The following is a 19,322-nucleotide window of genomic DNA, read 5'->3' as shown; positions in this document are numbered from 1 at the left end:
TTATCAACAAGTACAGTCATCCTCCTCCTCCGACTATTACTACTACTGTACCTAAATACGTACCTACATACATCCATCCATACATACATTCTGGTGTCCCCATTCCCGGCTTGGCTTTTTCTTAGTTCCTCCATGATCCATCCATGCCATTGATTACTGGTATTCCTCTCTTTTGACTTTCCCGATTTGCCTCCCACGAGAGTCCATCTTAGTTTTCGTCCTCTCGTGATCCTTCCGGTTTCTTCGTATTCCGTGAATTGCGATCGTCTCTGTACTGATCTTAATCATTCATGGTCGTCTTCTCCTTCCCTTCCGATCCTCCAACCTCCACAACCGAATCATCCGAGTTCGCCCTTGGACAAGGGCCATCTTCTGTTAGTCATGGCGTCGTCGCGATGGTGGCTTCTCGTGCAGGCCGTCTTTTGGCGGTTTCTAATGCGCATTGGCATGTTCATCCACCATGTTTCATTCCCACGACCTCCTCGTCGCACCTTCGTACGATCCATCCCGTCCGGATCGTCACGAATTGATTTGTACTTCTACTGTCCACCCGAGTACTCTCAAGATATTAAAGAAGGTCGCAGATTTCCAGTAGTGGTTAATTTTCATGGCGGTGGGTTCACTCTAGGATGTCCGACCGACGATAGTCGCTGGGCCCAGTCCGTCCTGGCGGAAGTTGGCGCCGTCATGGTCAGCGTCGGATACCGTCGAGCCCCCGAACATCCGTTTCCCGCCGCTGTAGATGACGGGGTGCGAGCGATCCAGTATCTCTCCGCCCATGCCATTGAGCTAGGACTGGACGTCTCACGCATTGCTCTCAGTGGGTTTTCGGCTGGTGGCAATCTGGCAGTCACGGTACCTTTACGCCTCCGCAGTCTAATGTGCCAGGAATCCCGCGACCCATGGCTGGATCGCGCGGGGTCTACCGAACAGCTCGTCGATGCTTCCGCCAGCGACGTCCACATCGTTGCTCTCTTTTGCTGGTATCCCATCCTGGATTTCGAAGAATCCCGTGAGCATCGGCGGAATGCGAGTATCATGCCCGATAAGACCCTCCCGGAGTTCTTCACCAATTTATTCGATGATGCATACTTGCCGGATCTTGCGGAACGCCGGTCACCATATGCATCGCCCGTTCGGGCCGCCGATGCCCTTCTCGCCGATGCCCTTCCCCATGACATCTTTTTGTACATCTGTGAATGGGACATGCTCCTCAATGAAGGTCAGCAATTCGTGCGTCGTTTACAAAATATTAACAAACATGTCCGCGCCATGATGATTGAGAAAGTACCGCATGCCTGGGACAAGTCCCCGAACCCCTGGCGTGATCAGGAACAGGTAGATATCCTTTATCGCGACGCTTGCGCCGACATGAAAGCCATTTTTAATGCGTAGACGTTACACCGCGGTTTATATCGCTCATTTGGGCCTACCAATGGCATTTGCTTTTTTTTTGGATTTTGATAGATGTGCATAAACGGCGTTGGATCAAGCGAGGCTGCAATTTCAATAGTGTACAGTACTGCATTCAAGAACAATGAAGACAATCCATTCAAAACTATTAACAAAGTGCTGAGATAGATTGCAAAGATATTTTGACGAGAGCTCAACCCCTACATCATTGACCAGATACTGTCGCAGGCTTCCGCGCCGTTACCGCAATATACTTCCACCCACGCTGGTAGTTGGCGACGATGGCGACTGTGTTGATGAAATAGGCTTCCAAGCCCAAAGCCAACACAATCATGGATGGGACGTATAGGAAATAAGCGAGAAACCGAATCATTGGCTTGACATTTGACGAAATATCGCTCTCCTGAATATCTTCAAAGCCAGCCTTGTTCAGCATCCCAACCAAGCCTTTCTGTGGGCAAGCATTCTCGCTTCGGTCCTCTGAAGGCGACGGGGATTGTCTATTTGCCGCCTTTGAGATAGCACCATGCAAGCGGACCTTGTCCATAGCCTCCTTTTCCGATTGGCTTGTTTGCTGAATATTGTCATCACCCCAGTGGTCATATTCGTATAGGGCGACCCTGCCTCCGGGTTTGAGTGCTCGGTAAAACTCTGATAAGACGCGGTTCAGGTCGGTCGCATGGACCAATGTCTCTACGGTGTAGATGCCGTCCAGGGAACCCTTGTCCACGATTTGAAGATCATGATAGTCACCTTGCTGGACCGTCAATGCATCCAAGGGCGTGACTGTGTCTGAGTTGTGCTTGGCGTTCCAGTCAACCTTATCAATAGCCTCCCGGACATTCTGTTGTGCCTGTTGGACGTGCTCTGGAAGAACATCGATGGCATGCACTTGCAGGCCCTTCTGTGCGAAATGGATCGCCACCTGGCCGTCTCCGCAACCGGCATCGAGAACTCGAGCACCCGGGCTCAAACGCAGGGATCGAAACACTTGATCTTCCATCGCAATAAGCGCGTGGTGGACTGGAAATGGCCACCAGACATCTGGGGAGTAGTAGCCCAGGTGGGCACGGCCGCCGTAGACAATCCAATTTCCGAGGCGAGTTTCGAGGGAGCTGTAATATCGCCTGACGCCGTCCATAGTTAGGCTGTAAATGCAGGAGTTCTGTCCACTCGAAGTTGCTGCAAGAGTCAACCTAGAAAGTTGGGCACTCCACCCATGCTTATATGCTCATGTCCCATTGATACGAGCTTAAGCACTAAACCAGTGGGACGCCAGCTTTGGTCGTCAGGATTTGATTTTTCCAATGGTGGAATGCCATTCTGGCTCCCAGTCGGCTAGAGAGTCTGCAAACCCAGCCCCCCCTTTGTTTCGGCATTTTGAGATTCTTGTCGCATTGACGGGTCGTTGAGACCAAGGGGGGGGGGGGGGCAGACTTGGTTTGTATTGTTCCTTGAGCCGTTTGTATATTGTTCTTTTTGGCAATCAACTACTAACCATGGACCCAGTCGTTGGATCGTCTTTGTGATTGGTATATTGTGTATTGCCAAGAGCACCCATCTCTCGGCGACTCGTACTCAGGCCAGATTTGAGAGCAAGAGGTGTGGGCTAGACTATCAAGATGGTTTGTTGCCAAGCAAGCAATCGATGATCAGTGAATCGGGAACATCAGTGCCCATCCGAATTTGCCTAATGCGGAAACCAACTCAACATCAGCCATTTCATACATCGCTCGAAATTACCCATCTGGTGCCCAATTGTGGCCATACCTGCTCTAGCAAGCTAGAAGAATCGTATTCTATCGTTGCTATGTGGTCTAGTACACGCTATTATAGACTGCCAAATGTCGGAACAGAAGTATATAAAACCAATGTTATACCCATCGATATGATGCAATACTTGGAGTATGGTCGGCTAGGGACAAAAGCTATCTCTAACTTAGTATTGTTGAAGTCTGGAGTCAGCCTTCTGGGTTCAGTGACAAACTTCAAGTTCCTCCTTGAACTGGAAGCCAATAATTCTTCTATCAACTAAAATATATTCCGCTGGGGGCACTGTCATCCGGTAAGCATACCCCCAATTGTATATTATCTTCTTCTATGATTCACCGGCAAGATACTGACGACGTTAGTTGTTCCAAGCTTCTTTTTTTCTTTGGTATGTATTAGTGTGAACATGTATTAGTCTTAAAGTCCTTCTCTATTTGTATATATACAGTATTCATTGGGAGAATGTACTACGCAGCTACAGAAGCACAGGTAGTATATTTCCCAAGAGTGAATTTCATTCTATACCATGCATTATCATACATTCACCAATCACATCATCATGCGTACCAAGTAGGTGGACCAAATCAAACAAGGCATGGTAGGTATCTCTCGCAAGATCAGGGAGGAAATGAAAAAAAATCAACAGTTGAAATAACACAATGACGCTCCAGACGCCACGCTAACAACAGCATAAAAAACTTTTCTTTTTTAGAAAGAGTCGTTAAGCAACGCTCAAGAAAGGGGTATTGGGAACTGAAAAGGGGAGGGAAGAATGTAATTGTTTTCCTTCAAGGAGAACGGATTTACTCTTCATCAGTGCCCGTTTCGTCACTGAGATCATCGTCCGATTCGAAATCATCAGCCTCACTATCGGATTCATCCTGGCCATCACCGGGGATACCGCGCCAGTGGATGTAGTCAGCTTCCACCCAGTGCCGGCTGCGGGGGAGCTGGTACGGGTCAAATGGGAAGTATGCATCGAGTTGATAACCGAGATCATCGCCGGCACGAGTCTCTCGTTCGACTATGCTGAACCGCGGGTCTGCCAGGGCGGCCAGGTTCCGGAAAGATGTCATGCGGATTCGCTTATTCGTTTCAAGAATGCTGAACACGTACATCAAATTCAGGTGCTGGGACATCCGTGCGAACTCTGATACAATGGCGGGCGAGCACACCTTCAGCGGGTTCAGCTTAGAATAGATGGTCTGGTGGAGGGCCTCCTTCACCATTGGCGGGAAGGTGATGTCTTCTATCTCAAGCTCGTCTACTTGCTCAATGCTATCGCCCTCCGTCGCGGCAGTAGTCAGGTCCCGCCAGCGGAAGCAGAAGATGTAGAGTAGGGCCTGTGCGGTAGAGTAGAAGGGGCCATAGCGACGGAGGTCAGGACCCCGGCAGGAAGGCTCATAGAGGTCGCGCAGATCCCGCAAGTGTCCGCCTAGCAGACCGAAAACATCTCGCACAATCTCACCAGAGATGTGTGCACCTCGGGCAACGAAGCTGGCGAGGTAGGCAGCGGCAGATTGACGTGTGATGGCTGGCTGCAGCTTATTGAAAACGATCTCGATGCATGCCGTGGTAAAGCGGTCAACAAGATCTGGGGACGACTGAGAGAAGTGGAAGAGGAGGAATTGGGAATGGCGGGAGCGATAAGTAGGAAGGATAATGCTTTGAAAGTGGCTAAGTAGGAGATCGAGCGTATTCTCCTTGTCGTCCAAAGTACCGGAGGTGAAGGTCGGCGCATAGTATTCAAACAGAGAATCAATCATGCCATCCAGCTTGAGAACATTATCTTTTATCGTCTTAATCCGCTGAGACTCGGCGTCTATCGAGTCATCGCTCACGACCGATGCATTGTCATCGTCATCGTCCTCACCAAAGATAATGGCCCCGGGAGAGACAGCATGCAGAACCTCCTCTTCCTCTTCATCGTCAAGATCGTCCATATCTACCTGAATCTGAACATCGATCTTGACGATTTTTTCAGTGAGGAGAGCAAGGATATCCGCCTGGAGTTCTGGGGCATAGCCAATTACTCTGATGAGGTTTTGCGTGTACGCAATGTTGGCCTTTGGAGAATCGGTATCAAAAGGAAACTGCATGGACAAGACGGGCGATAATGACCCGCTCCCGGATGGAATCAAATGCACTATATGACGAAGAGCCATGTGGACCCGGGTGTAGATCTCTGGCACGAGAACGGGAGCATAGCCCGGCAGCTTGCCCATACCCTTGGGAAGCTCGCTTAGGTATGTGACGAGCATTTTGAGCACCGGTCCCAGATAGCTTCCCTGGGCGGCCGCAAGATTACCTAGGAAGCGAATATACAACTTAACGTAGGACTCGTCGCGCCCGAGCCATACACTGTTTAGAACAGCGTTGACCAGCCCGTTGCAGCTGCGATCCAAGGAAGCCACATTTGACAGAAGGCCCAGAAGATGATATCTTAAAGTCGTGTGTGTAGGTACATCGTAGGAAAACATGCCATCCTCTTCCCCACGCCGGGGATCCACCGAGAAGATTTCCTTGATGCGGTCGTAGGCTTCACTGTCGGTGCCCGAGATATGCCGTTGGATAGCACGGCGCACCTCCTCGCGAACCACTGCCGCACTCTTCTCCGGGGCCCCGGTGTTCCCTTGCACCCTTTCATCGAACGAAACCATTTCAACATCCTTGAACTGCACCCGAGCCCGCTTCCTCGGGCTGGGGAGCCCCTCGCCGTCGGACGAACCAGAAGACGAGGGGGACAGGGAAAGACTCATATCCTCCATTTTATGTTTGATACCGGCCGTGGGAGTTTCCTTAGCAGTTTTCAAGATGGGAACAGGAGAAGACGTAGCTAGCATCTTGGAGCGGCTAGGCTGTCTAATTCCCGTCGCTGGGTTGCGCGAGGGCGTGGCGAGGGCGACCATGATAGGTCAGCAGGAATGTTCAGATATGCAGCTGGAAGGGAGACTTTGCCCAATGCTCGTCATTTATTGGACCCCAGAACTCTCGCTATAACACAAGCCGAGTATTGGAGAACAAGAGCACACGACACCGCCAGCGTGGTCAAAACTTGAATGTTTCGCTGATGCTACAGATGATAGGCGCACTGGGAGTTAATGGCGACCGAAGACAGCCCCATCTGTCATCTAACACACACAATATCGTAGCAAGCAGTGCATTAGACGTAAGCAGATGAAAAGGAGGAGCTGGTCTTACGAGGGACGCGACAGAGGCGGAGAAGCATCCTGCTTGAAATTTTTCTTGTGGGGCATTAGTGGAGCTTATCCCCGTGACCAGCGCGTGACCGGCGCGTATCCGTGCACCACTCAGCGCCTAATTGGACAATATGGAAATGGCTTGCTAGTGTGTACCTCCTACTAGTAGTAGTACTAAGGAGTGGTAACGGCGTACCTAGTACTCGGGGTAGACTTGTAGATAAGTGATTTAGGTTTAAAACTGCAGGCATGGCCTCTAATACTAGTCGATCGGAAAGGAAAAAGTACAGAGATGAGACTCATCATCGGTTCCTTCGATTTCAGTACCGTAACATAACCCATCACGAAAATACAATATGTAAATCGAACCATAGTCCATAAGATAATAGAAAAAAATCACACAAGGAACAGATCCTCTCCCAATGGTATAAAGCCGGTAAAAAAACACAGATAAGCAGACGAATTCGTAAAAGAGCGAATATTAGTAGGTCATAACAAATGATGAGACAAAATCCAGTTCTTTCCCTTTCCGGTCGACGTCATCGAGCCGTTTCCGCATGACAATGAAGCTTCATAGCCACTGTCCGGAAGCAATTGGGCCCATTCGATCGTCAAAGATGCTTCCGTAAAGATCTTCAATTTCTACCAGGTATTCGTCCACGGTGAACTTCATCAGGCCTTTGTTCTGTAAAATAAGCTCCTCTTCATCGAGCACACGAGTGCCACCAAACTCTTCCACGACCTCATTCACTTGCTCCAGCTCTTTCCCAAAGGGATGTGGTTCGGGGCTAGAGTATTCCTGCGCTGGGCGAACTGCAGGACTGCAGCGCACGGAATTTAATGGAGGAGGCGATAGCCGAGAGATGGAGCGCTGACGAGCTAACTCTTGGTGGGAGCGTTTCGTGTGGGAAAGCGCCCGCTTGGGAACCAAGGGCGCATCCGTAGATGATGCGGTAGATGTAGAGGATCGAGGATGACTGGTCACAGTCGCTGAGCGCTTGGGGAAATATGACGATAGAGGATTGGGCTCCACGGGAGAGTCGCTGGGTGTTGTGATGGGCGATCCGAAACTCTGATGCGCAAAAGACAATTCTGAGTCATCCGGAGATTGGAGAGATGACGTAGATGACGATCCCGCTGAATGAAGATCGGGCGCATTGTAAGCGAGCATATTCGTGGTGGACAGCAACTCCACCGGTGCTGAGATCTTAACCCGGTTGATGGTTCCAGCAGAGAATTTGACTTGTCCTTCCCGGTAGGGCATCGGTGCCGATACCTCGGGGCGCTTGTGGCGCTTGGTAAATGCTCGGGTCAGCGAGGACATGGTAGTGGTTCCGAGAGTTTACAGCGATGCGATATAGTGGTCAATAACTTTCAACCAAGGAGCGGGTTGAGGGCCGAGTTATAGGTTAACTGTGTTGCAGCAGCTATTTTTGATCAACTGTCACGTCAACTGTCACTCTTCCTTATCAAATGGCCCTCCTATTTTTAGTGCCTGCCAAACGTTCGTTTGCGGTACCGATAAAGAATGCGTGGTGGATGATTGCGGGGTTGGCACCAGAAGGAATGGAAGGTCGATGACTGGAATGTCCGCTATCAGATATAGACGGTGCGCGTTGGTATGAATTTCTTTTTTTTTAGTTGTTTTTCTGTCTCCGTTGCTTGTCGAAGATCAAAGTTTCTGGATATTTCATTCAATGAAAGTTGAGGTGACGATTCCTTTTTCTTGCACAGCAGAAAATCGGATGGTGGGAAGTCCGTCTCAAGTGGGTGGATTGCTCGACTCAAGGGGTGGAATAATTGCAGCAGCACTCTGTACTGGGTAAATCGGGGCGGACAACCAGGACGCGCCACGGGGTTTTAATAAGGAAGGGTAAAAAGTACCAAATCAAGGATGGAAGGAGGGAATCCAGGATAAGAGAATGGAATGAAAGAATAAGAAGTGAAATAGTTGATCCAAGGTAAATAATCCCCCAGGGAGGAATGGACCAAGAAACGAAGAAAAGGAAGAGAAAAGGAAGAAAAGAAAAGAGTCAAGTGAAGTATGTAAACGAGAGGGGAAGAAGAAGAAAAGGAAAGGTAGAAAAGGTTGTAGGTAGGGGCAGAGGCAAATGCCTTATGGGTGTGTTCCAGGCTTTTCGATCCACCAGGCTTGATGGACACCCATTTAGAGTTTTACCTGCTTGTCCCCCTCAAGGTTATCCAGTCACCATCTGTTCGTCGGATGCTTCCCGCTTTTCCCACGGTTCGGTCACCTACCTTCCTACGGTTCAAACAGCCTGTTCCTTGGTGAACAATAGAAAAACTTTCGCCTTCTGCCAGGGACCCTGATTCTGGTGGATTCCAATGCGTGAATTTCGGGCTTTTTCAGGTTCGAGAACCTATGTGTGATCCATGGGAAACCGCAAAGTGCCGATGTTGACCCAGAGTACAGAGTAAATATGGTATGTTTTCTCTTCCCCCCGGTACGGAAGTACCCCATCAGGAAGGCCCCAAAAATCAATCAATCTGTGTATCTATTAATGGAGAAGTGATTATCTCTGCTGACCTCATGCAGTCTTCTTTGCATGATTCGGTCTTCCGACGGCCAAGACCGCTTGATGTGACTATCCCACGCGGTTCCTTGCGACCTGCCATTCGGTAGATATGGACGATGCGAAGCGCCAGGGCTGTTTTCTCAGCTGCGTGGCACCTGTACGACGCAGAGTGATGGTCATTAAATTAAATCATGACCTAACCATTACTACTACTCGATACCTAGGTAACCTCTACGTTACCCCCTTCTGAATACCATCCCTCTCCAAGGAGAATAATTGTATCCTCCTTCCACCCGTGCCCTAGATGCCCAATATGAGACGGTAAGACCCCTGGTATCTCCGCCCTGAGAGGAAGATTTCATGTCCCTGATTAATTTTTATTTTTATTATTATTATTAACTTTTTTTTCACCTCTCCGACCACAAAAAACAGAGCAATCATAATGACCCAAGCATCATCGCACTGCAATGGTCAAGCGACGGTGCCGGAATTGGCGTCAGGAACGGCAACGGAATGACCTCTCAGGAGCGCCATGTACCATCAGCAGTGGGGATGAAACAACTCTGCGGCCGCCGTGTCTCAACGTATCGCTAGCCAACCAAAGTACAATTAGTGCTTGCATGACTGTGGAGGGTATGATCTACGAAGTATGATAGGTAAACTTTCCCCCTGTAGTATATGATTGATCAATCCAACATACTTCCCACTGTATGCTTTTAAGGTAGTATCAGCTTTCATTCATTCCTTTGTTTTCGGAGGGCCTATTTGTCGCACAGAAGCGTGTCGAGACTCCTGAACCGATCTGAAATCTGATCCCGACAATGGGCTTTCGGTGTCAATGCGCGCGGGCCAACCCCACTCTGTGGTAAACTTAATACACACAGTAAATTGTGGACTTCGTTTACAACTCTTTTTATTGTCACAAGGGCCAACAGAGAGCGGATATATCACCCGCCATGGAGGTCCTTCTGATTAACGAGTTACCATGTCAGGTTAGCCCCCACTGCTACTTTGGCTGGTCTCTCTCTCTCTCTCTCTCTCTCTTTTTTTCCCTTCCTTTTTTTTCCCTCTTAATCTTTTTATATATTTTTTAGCCTTGCTTTTTCTTCCCATGTGGGATTTGCAGATAATCCTGGTCGTACATAATGAAAGAAAATAACAAAAGCAATCACTGATATAGTAATTCTACCTGTCACTTGCATATTGTGAACTAGTTAATTTATTTTTTCTTTGTTTCTACACCTCCCGCATCACACTGTCCCCTCTTCCCATCACTAAGCGATACCGTGACATCCATCGCCAATTCCCGGGTCACTTAAGTAGTAATTGTCGGCTTTACTTTGGAAAATTGAATCTCCAAATTAAAAGGCGGGTCTGATTGGCTAGACGGGCCGTTTCACACTAGGACCGTTTTCGACCAGGATCGGGTCGATCGTTGCCATGTACAGACATGTCCTCCGTTCCCATTTTCGATCACCATTGGGTTGCAATTTAAACCAAACCGGGTATCAACGTTTTCATTGCATGTCAGACGGAAGGCAAACAGGACTATACACACAGAACGGACAAAAAGGCTTTCTACACTGACGCAATGCGCACACAATAGCCTCCTTACTTAGGATATCTTTCCCCGTTTCTAGAACCTCAGTCTTCGTCCATCGACTCCCAGCCATCCGCACCGCCGGCGGCTGCACCAACCTCCTGAGCGGCGTCCTCTTCATCTGACTCATTCTGATCCGCCTGCACGCCGACTGTGCGCTCCTGCACTTCACCTTCCAGACTGGGCATCCGCGACACGAAAGCCCGGCGGACTGCGGCGTTGGTGGAAGTGTCCCAGATCTGCACAACGCCCTTGCTGCCGGCCACGGCCAGTCGGAAGCTGACCTCCGGATCGGGGGCGAATGTAGTCGAGAAAACTTTGCCCACCTCCAGCTTGCGTGAGACGACCATGCTAGGCTTGTCGTTCTCGACGTTCCACAGTTTAACCTGCTTGTCTGTGCTACCGGTGACGAGGAAACCCGGAATGGCGGAGTTAATGTCGAAAGCTGACACCGAGTCGTCGTGCGCCTGCAGGGACCACACGGGTTTCGAATCCTTAGGGTTGGCGGGGACGTTTCGCACATCGTAGCGATAGACCATACCGCCGTCTGTCGTCACGTAGAAGTAGTTGGGGTCGTGCATATCCCAGCGTACGTTCTCGACATCTGTGTCCACACCCCATCGGGCCTTGGAATCGGGGGCTCTCATGTCCGCGGCCACCACAGTGCGGTCGTAACTGCCACTCAGCAAGACGGTGGACTCCTTCGGGTGCCAGTCCAAGGAGCACACCTTGTCGGTATGGTGGGCGTAGGACTTGGCGCATTTTGTGGTGTTGAGATCCCAAAGTTTAACCGTTCGATCGGCCGAGGCGGAGGCAAGGAGATTGCGATGTTGCCGGTTCGCAGAGAGCGCGAGCACCGCGTCAACGTGGAACTCGTCGTTCGCCTTGGTCTTCTTCTTCTTTGGCTTCTTGGCTTCACCTTCACCACCCTGGCCCAGGATGGCGTTGGGGTACATGCAGTCGACAATGTCCAGATCCCAGATCTCAATATCGGGCTCCATCGTTCCAACAGCCACGAAGTTTCCTGTAGTGCGGCCCTCGGCGGTCTTTCCAACAGGCATGTCCAACCATTCAGTGCAGAGAGGAATGGCCGGCAGCATGATGTCATGGTGCACGTAGAGATTGGCGTCCTGGTCCTCGTAAACGTAGACCTCGAGGTGTGCGACCTCATCCTCCACCTTACCTGCAAGCACCAAGTTATCGGTGGGAAGGATCTGCAGCTCCTCTCTCTCTTCATCGTCCTCTTCCGGTGGCATCACCAGGTACGGATCCGCCTCGTTAGGCTGGTGGTAAGCAAGGGACTTGACATTGCCGAACATGGTAGTCTTCTCGCCATCCTCGTCGACCTCATCACTGTCGTAATGGTCGAGATCATATTCCTTCAAGTCATCGTCACTACATCCAGGTCAGCTTCAATCATCCGACCAACCCGCGCACGGCCAGAAAAAAAAAAAAACCAAACGTACTCAGCATTGACCGCCTCCGTCTTCTTTCCCGAATCCTCCTCCATCACATCCTTCTTGTCATCCTCCTCCATAGCCTCATCATCATCCTCGTCCCCATCCCCATCCTGGGCAGCCTTCAGATCACTCTGAGCATCCTCGAGCTGCATTTTCGCGAGAGTCGATATCCGATTCATCTCCTCTTCATCAATCTCATATTTAATTGGCATCTGGGCAGCGACACCCCGTCGCACCCAGGAAGTAGTTGTAATCATAGAAGACATCGTGAAAGGCAATTATAAAGAAAACAGAATCGGAAATCGTCAAACTTTTAAGGTCGTAAAGATGCGAGCAAATCTATCCAGTCGAGAAAATATTCAAAAACTTTTTTCTTCCAAATTCCGTTAAAGAATCATTAAATTGACCTGATCAAACCAGTGTCAATATTATCCACAAGAAAAAGAGTCTTGTGGATTGCGATAGTTAGATAGATCGTCAACGCTGGTTGCTTTTTTTTTTTTTTTTTTTTCTTGATGGCCCCTCAGTTTCCGCCCGGCAGAATTTCGCTCACAGATTCACCGCCCGGGATATGGATTCGGAGATTTCTCGTATGCGCCGCTTTGATTATCTATAATTCTACGTTGGGTATATCTTGCAACATTTGGTTGAAATTAGAATCTCTCTTGTTTTAGAGACCCGCGGAAAAGAAAACTAGATTCAACATGCATTCCCACCTCCACACTCCCTACAATGCCAGTCCGTCACGCTTTATTCCTCCGTACGACTAACCCCCAAACTAACTTGAATTGAATGACAGATTGCGAAGCTATCATGACGGCGTTGGACGAATGCCACGCCAAGGGCTTCCTGCACAAGGCCCTTGGAAACTGCAACGACATCAAGCGCGACGTGAACAAGTGTCTGGCCGCGGAGCGGTACGAGCGGGCCAAGCGGAACCGCGATACGGCGAAGGAGAACCGGAAGCGAATTGAGAAGATCTGGGCGGATGAGAAGGCTTTTGAGCAGGGATTCTCGTCTACGCCTTCAGGTGTCGGCGCTGAGAAGAAGGATTAGGTTTGGTTGGTGATGGTGGAGGCTGTATTGTATGTTGATTGATTGCATTGCTGTGTTGGATGGTGGATGGCGTTTGGGATCTTCTCTTCTCTTCTTTGTTCTTTCTTTCCCCTCTCTTTTGGGGTCTATGAGTGAGTGTATGATTAGATGGGAATGAATGGATGGATTTACATCGATTGTGTTCATTGGAATATACACTGGGTTAAACTGATGTAATTGTCTTTTGCCCAACCGGAACGCCATACCATGAATAACGATATCTTTTTCATCAACAAGCAAGCACGCAGGTGGAAACTGTTCACTCCTCCATCGTGACAGCAGGAGCCGCATCGCCTCCATCCTCGCCTTCAGTTTTAGCACCGCGGTTATGATGACGTCTCCTCCGCTTCGCCTTGGGCGCAGAATCACCTTCTTCCGTCCTCTCCGTAGACTCCTTGCCCTCTCCATCCTCCGTGGCCTGCCTCTTCTTCGGAGGCCCAGCCGACTCAGCATCCCTCTTCTTCGGCTTCTTCATACTCAAAGGATTCGGGCCCTTCACCTTCTTAAATCCCTTCTTCTTCTTCTCCCCGTCCCCACTCTTCTTCGGAGCCGCATCATCGTTCAACCCAGCCCTGAACTTCCCATTCTCATACCCGTCTCTCAGCTCCTCACTCAACGAACTCATCGGCTCCAAAACCATAACAGACCGCTTCACGTAAACAATCGGCACACCGGGGATAGCCCGCGCAGCGCTCCTAAACATCCTCGACTTTCTCAGCGCAATCTCGGCCTCATCGACACCCCGCTTCCGCTTCTTGTCGTTCTGCGATGAAGCCTTGGGCGTCGCCGGGTCCGCCGTAGCAAGGATATAATGCTCCTTATTCCGCTTGACGTCTGCGGACGGCGAAAGAAGAGAAAGCAGGCACTCTGTTTCGTCGATAGGAGAGGCGTCTTCGTTGTGGGAGCAGTGGCGCAATGGGAGGACGGTGGGCGGGGGGAGTTGTGCGGGACGGACGGGGTTGTTGGTGCGAGGGTTGATTGGTTGGTTGGCCATGATGGCTGCTAGGGAGCATTTTGTGAGGACTATGTATCATGTCTTGTTAGCGATTATCTTAAAAGACAAGACCGGGGGGTTATTGGTCTTTGTAGTTTAGTAGGTGAATGGGGTGTGGATGAGACGTACGAGGCTTGACCTTGCCCTGCAGTGTGCGCTCGAGGTAAGGGAGTAGCTCCATCTTGAAGGAGTGTACGGCATTGAGGAAGTTTGAGTCCACTATATCCATTTGTTAGGTGACTTTGATTCTGGGATGCGCTTGGTTGCGGCTTACCTAGGACTTGGTATGGTTCGCGGAAGCCGAATGCGAGCTCATATTGGTGCATAAGCTTGCGGTACTTCTTTGAACGTTTGGCCCTCATTTTCGCGGGTTGGTGGCGATGAGGGAATTAAGACTGAGAATGTTGCGTGGGAGCTGTGTTAGTGATTTCCGTCGATTGATTTTCTTAGATTGAAACTTTTTTTCTGATTTTGCCGGGCGGAATGTCGCTACTTTGGATGTGGTCCGTGCGTTATCTAGATTTGGGGAAGTTTTTACGATTCTACTGTATAACAAAATTGATAGATTTGAAATCTAGAGGGAATATGAGTATTCAAAAAAAAAGGGAGAAATGAAGAAAAAGAATAACAAGGGCAGTATTGTCTAATTACATGAATCGTAGTTTCAATATAACTCAACCATATGCAAATCATTCCCCGCCGGTTACTGACTTGTGATGGTCAATGTGATTATATGTCCATAACCTCGTGGCTTCGGCATTAATGTGCATGCCTTCTATAGTAATGCTTTTATTCTCGAGTGCGCGGTGCTTGGATGTTCGGACGCTTGGTGCGAGATGATACGGTTCAGCGTCAACTCGCAGGCGGGAAGGTGAGGAGTAGCTCCCAGTTCTATGAACGTGTCGTAGTCCAACCCTTTAGGAACCGATATACGGCGTCGGACGCGTCAGGACAAGACCTGCAGCGATACGTTTCTAGATCTCATTTGGTCTTTTGATCGAGGCTTCCAAGCCTATTGCGTGCGTCCGGGTCAAGAAGCCCTCCTCTTGCAGGAACCGACCACCACGCTAATGTCATCCATTTTCCCTGTTGCAAAGTCAACCAGCTGCTCACTATATTGCAGAGAGTCTACTTACCCCCCTCAATAGCGAGACCTTCTTCAATTGCCTTCTCCATAAACGGACTCTCAGCGAACGGATCCTGGGCAATAGCCAGCGCAGATTTGAGTAGCTCTCTCGCCACAAAGACCATGCGTTCTTCTGCCAGCACCTCTGGAGGAGCCCACTCAAGGTCTGTATTGTCATACCGTCCCTGGTTCCACTTCTTGATGCTCTCCAGCGTAATGGTCAATATTTCATGTTCCCAAAGATTGTCTAGAACGCCGTCGGACACGGCAAGTACGACATCCCCCTCCTCTAGATCGACTTGAGACAGCACTGCATCCTTCCGAGGCGTATCCACGCTGTTGGTCCCCAGCTGCATGGGGCAGTCGAACCAATGCCATTGTTCCTTGGTCCGAAACAGGACCTTCTCCTCGCTTGGACGGATGACCATCAACTTGCAATCGCCTACATTGGTCACGTAAAGTAAAGGCTTTTCTTTCCCCGTATCATCGCAGGTCCAATGTAAGATCGCAGTGACGGACGTCGTTGTCCCGTACCATTCGCTGGGGTCGGTCGTTGCGCCGATGGTTTCTTCGTAAGCACGTTGGAGGTACTCGACCGGATCCAGCGGCGCATCACCATTAACCCCTCGTTCGACTTCTAGAGCCCAGAAATGCAGTAAAAGCCTGGACCAGAGTCTATCCGTATATAAAAATGAGCATGACTCATCCTAGGAAACCAAACAGCAAAGGAAGCAGAAACTCACGCAGCATGGCCTCGCGGCTTGGTAGCCCATGCCCCCACGCCGTCGTCGACCCCGAGGAAATTATCCGTAACCAATACGGCATCGTCGCCGTTGTTCAGCCCCCTGACTAGTTCGCCCTTGACGGATAATCTCTTATCCTGACTGTGGTAGTGGGTGGTCAACGGGTCGGAAAAGGACGAGGACGGCGGGGACAGGAACGGTGGGGGGAAGGGGCGCGACGGCCGTTTGGCGCAGAGCGCATACCCTGTCTGGAAGCAGAATGGAGATTTCCTAGACCCGGAACAGGAGAACTGTGGAGGACGATCCGGGACGGGAGTGGTGATGCCGTAGGACGGCCAGGCAGCACGGCTATACCGTCGCACCCCGGTTCTGGGTCTTCTGAAGTTTGCGATCCACTGTGGATTTCGCGGCCACGGAGACGAAAAGGAGGATAATAATACAGTCGCCGAAGTCGATACGGTTTTGGGCACCATGCCCGCTAGAACAGTTTTCTTTGTGTGGTAGAGAATAAAAGTTGCACTGGAGTTTTGACACAGTCTCACTCCGCGCACGATTTACCTAAGGTAATTTATTTTTCTTTCCTTTTCTTCCCCGTTTGCTGGGACAATACCATGCTGGGAGATCGCGATAATAGCGGTGGAATGATCAGCTTTTTTCTGGATCACAGGGTTACGTTTGTTGAGCCAGTGAGCATTCAGGCACATGGCATGCTGTGACTAATAATAACCCTTCAACAAGTCATTTAGTTCTGTCAAAAGTTTGGCTTTCTGTTGGTGTTGGGACGTTTTTATTTCCTTACATGTTCCGAGTGTTACCGCGTACATTACATCATAGGGCAAGGTACGGTCAAGGTACAGCACATCAGAGTACCAGAATAGTATTTTTGGGGGCAAATGGGGCCGCTAAAGCAGCTTGTAGTTAGTTACATATCCCTGATCGTCATCAATGGAGTCGAATGATGTTGTGGATCACCCTACTATCCCCCAATCTGTAGAAGAACCTGGTCTCATATCATCCCATATCCCCCCTACTTCCGCTCCCCGAAACGATCAATGAGTATCATCCCATGTCAGAACTTCGATCCTCACTTGAGGACTTCACCCCGTTAGCCTTGCGGGGCGTTCGGCGCTGGACTTCGATCTCACTATCCACTAGAAGAAACGCCCGGTCCAGCTCTAACGCGATCTCGATCTCATCGACATCACGTTTAATCAATGAAGCGCATTCGAAGATCGCCTTTGCAAGACTGCCGCACCGGGAAGCGAAGTCGCGTGTTCCCGGGACCTTGCGACGTTTCACAAGCATTATCTGCATCATACGGTCTGCGCAGGGGCAGGGACGTTCGGGATCCGAAGTACATTCCCAGGAGCAAATGCACGATGAGCGACAGATGCATTTTCTCTCCTTCATGTAATCGCTCGGGCGACGTCGCTCGTCCACACGCCTGACGTCTCCGATGCCTTTGCCTTCCATCTTGGCTAAAGCCGCCTGGCGATGGTCTTTGACGAGCTCACGCTCCCAAAGTTCCGGATCAACACTGTCGCGGTCAACAAATGGAAGATCAAAACCAGGAACCGTCAACACAGCCTCCAGTTTGGGTATAAAAGAAAGGTACTTCTCGGATTGAACTGTGAGGATCTCCTCCGGTGGTATTTGATAAAGGAAGGTGTCGTGGTTCCACTTCGAACGAAACTCGGACGAGGTGTCGCTCACAATTCCCATAGTATAACGGCGGTATCCGAGGAGATCGTCGAGGAAAAACTCTGTGCCAATCGCCCTCTCCATGGCGCGGCGGATGAATTCATCCTGGTGAAACTTGATAAGATTCACATTGACATGGTTGCAAACGGTTGGCGCTTCGAGGGTGTCTTTGCAGTGCGTGAAGATCTTCAGCAAATGATCGGGCTCAGGGAGAGCGAACCCATCCTTGCGGGATGTGCGTCGGAGTTCCAAATTGAAGTAAGTTGATAAGTCGACGTTCGCTATCTCCATTATCAGCCTCGCATATACGGAATAATAGAGACTCTCGACAGCCTCAATAAGCTCAGTGATCGAGTCGGACGTCACAATTTCTTCCGCACGTCTGATATGGGCCGGAACACTGTCAGGGATGTCTTCCACCTATGGTTGCAGTCAGTTCAAATCCCGTGACAGAGGATAGCCAGATTGATCGCCGGGGGCACGGCTACGTACCTCAATTCCATAGTACATGAGTATTGTGACGATAATCTTGGCGACGGTGTAGACTTTGGAAAAGACTGACAGCACACTGTGAAGCCAGTCGGATGCATCGTCATCAATGGCATCTTCGAGGGCCTTGACAGCTTCGGAAAATATATTCCACTCGGGAGAACTAATCGTATAGGGGAGGGCAGGGCGCGGGATTGGCGCCATGAGCTTGCGTCTTGTCAGTTCCAACACAGTAAGTCGAGTTTCAGGACTGTTCACTTACAGCGGATGAATATGAAGCCTCTGTGCTGTCGGATTGGCGGTATGGCAAAGCCTCACGGCGTCTGTTTTCTTGCTCTAACAGAGCCTGGGAGTACATGTAAAAGCCATCGGTATGTTCACTGGTAGTAGAGGACTCGAATGACAGAAACGTGTTGCGCTCATCCGATCTCGATCGCGATGTCCGCCTGGGGAAGATCTTGTTCAGAGCAGAGTCCCAGAAATGGGATGCAGACCTGTATCTCTTCATACTGGTGACTCGGTATTCGGAGAAGGGTTCATTCGGCAACGCATCGACGTGAGGTTAGGTTTGAAGAGAATCATCCGAAGATAAGGAGAGAAAATATCCAGAAGCGGTAGAAGCCAAGATGTGGAGTGAAGGGATTCATACTCTAGACGGTGAATGAATGTCCCAAACATTGTCAGTGGAGAGGGAGAGATAGTGGTTGGTGTTACTGTCCATTTGGAGGGGTGAAAGCGTGAATACGGAGGGTGTGTCAGAGAAAACAAGATAACCGCTTGGATTCATGTTCTTTGGCTGCTCCTGTATCTTGTGGTGCTCGTCTTCTGCTTCCATGTCTGCTCATTCTAGGACGTATAGATAGAAATCGAAGGTGAGTATTGAGCTCTCTAATCTTTGCAATATCCAAGGAAGTCGGGAATCTCAAGCCGTCTCCATGAAACAAACAATGACATTATCTACTTATAGATGTTTGCCATCTCACCAACATTGACCCCCCAGCTGTGCCACACAGCAGGGCTATCCACAACCCATAGAATCTTCACGAATGTAGTACACATTACAGAGACTCTAATACACATCATACACTCTTAGCTATGCTGCTGTGTCTCCATGGACTGATTGGATGGCAGCGCACTAAGCTTGCCAATAGGACTACATATCTATGAATTGCCATGCGTTTCAGCCCACCGTGT

General features: G+C 49.9%; 8 protein-coding genes across 8 annotated transcripts; 2 read left to right on the top strand and 6 right to left on the bottom strand.

The window, feature by feature from the left end:
- Positions 1-435: 435 nt before the first annotated feature.
- ABOM_005379 (lipase) lies at positions 436-1,395 on the top strand (the record flags this gene model as incomplete). The annotated part of the gene is made up of 1 exon (XM_022532508.1): positions 436-1,395. One exon carries the CDS (start codon positions 436-438, stop codon positions 1,393-1,395), a length of 960 nt encoding a protein of 319 aa, XP_022389418.1.
- Positions 1,396-1,618: 223 nt separating this feature from the next.
- ABOM_005378 (class I SAM-dependent methyltransferase) lies at positions 1,619-2,554 on the bottom strand (the record flags this gene model as incomplete). The annotated part of the gene is made up of 1 exon (XM_022532507.1): positions 1,619-2,554. The coding sequence occupies one exon, from the start codon at positions 2,552-2,554 to the stop codon at positions 1,619-1,621; it is 936 nt and encodes a 311-aa protein (XP_022389417.1).
- Positions 2,555-3,986: 1,432 nt separating this feature from the next.
- ABOM_005377 (rDNA-binding RNA polymerase I transcriptional factor) lies at positions 3,987-6,092 on the bottom strand (the record flags this gene model as incomplete). Its single annotated transcript, XM_022532506.1, has 1 exon — positions 3,987-6,092. One exon carries the CDS (start codon positions 6,090-6,092, stop codon positions 3,987-3,989), a length of 2,106 nt encoding a protein of 701 aa, XP_022389410.1.
- Positions 6,093-6,954: 862 nt separating this feature from the next.
- On the bottom strand, positions 6,955-7,707 carry ABOM_005376 (uncharacterized protein; the record flags this gene model as incomplete). Its single annotated transcript, XM_022532505.1, has 1 exon — positions 6,955-7,707. One exon carries the CDS (start codon positions 7,705-7,707, stop codon positions 6,955-6,957), a length of 753 nt encoding a protein of 250 aa, XP_022389409.1.
- Positions 7,708-10,564: 2,857 nt separating this feature from the next.
- Positions 10,565-12,246, bottom strand: ABOM_005375 (rRNA-processing protein PWP1; the record flags this gene model as incomplete). The annotated part of the gene is made up of 2 exons (XM_022532504.1): positions 10,565-11,915; positions 11,987-12,246. The coding sequence occupies 2 exons, from the start codon at positions 12,244-12,246 to the stop codon at positions 10,565-10,567; spliced, it is 1,611 nt and encodes a 536-aa protein (XP_022389412.1).
- Positions 12,247-12,684: 438 nt separating this feature from the next.
- On the top strand, positions 12,685-13,036 carry ABOM_005374 (COX assembly mitochondrial protein; the record flags this gene model as incomplete). The annotated part of the gene is made up of 2 exons (XM_022532503.1): positions 12,685-12,718; positions 12,780-13,036. 2 exons carry the CDS (start codon positions 12,685-12,687, stop codon positions 13,034-13,036), a joined length of 291 nt encoding a protein of 96 aa, XP_022389411.1.
- Positions 13,037-13,334: 298 nt separating this feature from the next.
- ABOM_005373 (rRNA-binding ribosome biosynthesis protein UTP23) lies at positions 13,335-14,431 on the bottom strand (the record flags this gene model as incomplete). The annotated part of the gene is made up of 3 exons (XM_022532502.1): positions 13,335-14,098; positions 14,199-14,288; positions 14,344-14,431. 3 exons carry the CDS (start codon positions 14,429-14,431, stop codon positions 13,335-13,337), a joined length of 942 nt encoding a protein of 313 aa, XP_022389414.1.
- A 668-nt stretch (positions 14,432-15,099) lies between these two features.
- ABOM_005372 (uncharacterized protein) lies at positions 15,100-18,636 on the bottom strand (the record flags this gene model as incomplete). Its single annotated transcript, XM_022532501.1, has 6 exons — positions 15,100-15,155; positions 15,206-15,870; positions 15,939-16,416; positions 17,027-18,059; positions 18,132-18,335; positions 18,391-18,636. 6 exons carry the CDS (start codon positions 18,634-18,636, stop codon positions 15,100-15,102), a joined length of 2,682 nt encoding a protein of 893 aa, XP_022389413.1.
- Positions 18,637-19,322: the final 686 nt, after the last annotated feature.

This window comes from Aspergillus bombycis (assembly GCF_001792695.1).
Source record: "Aspergillus bombycis strain NRRL26010 chromosome Unknown contig00039, whole genome shotgun sequence".
NCBI classification, from domain to species: Eukaryota; Fungi; Ascomycota; class Eurotiomycetes; order Eurotiales; family Aspergillaceae; genus Aspergillus; species Aspergillus bombycis.
Note: the sequence above shows the minus strand (reverse complement) of the source record. Positions and strands in the feature narration are given on the sequence as shown.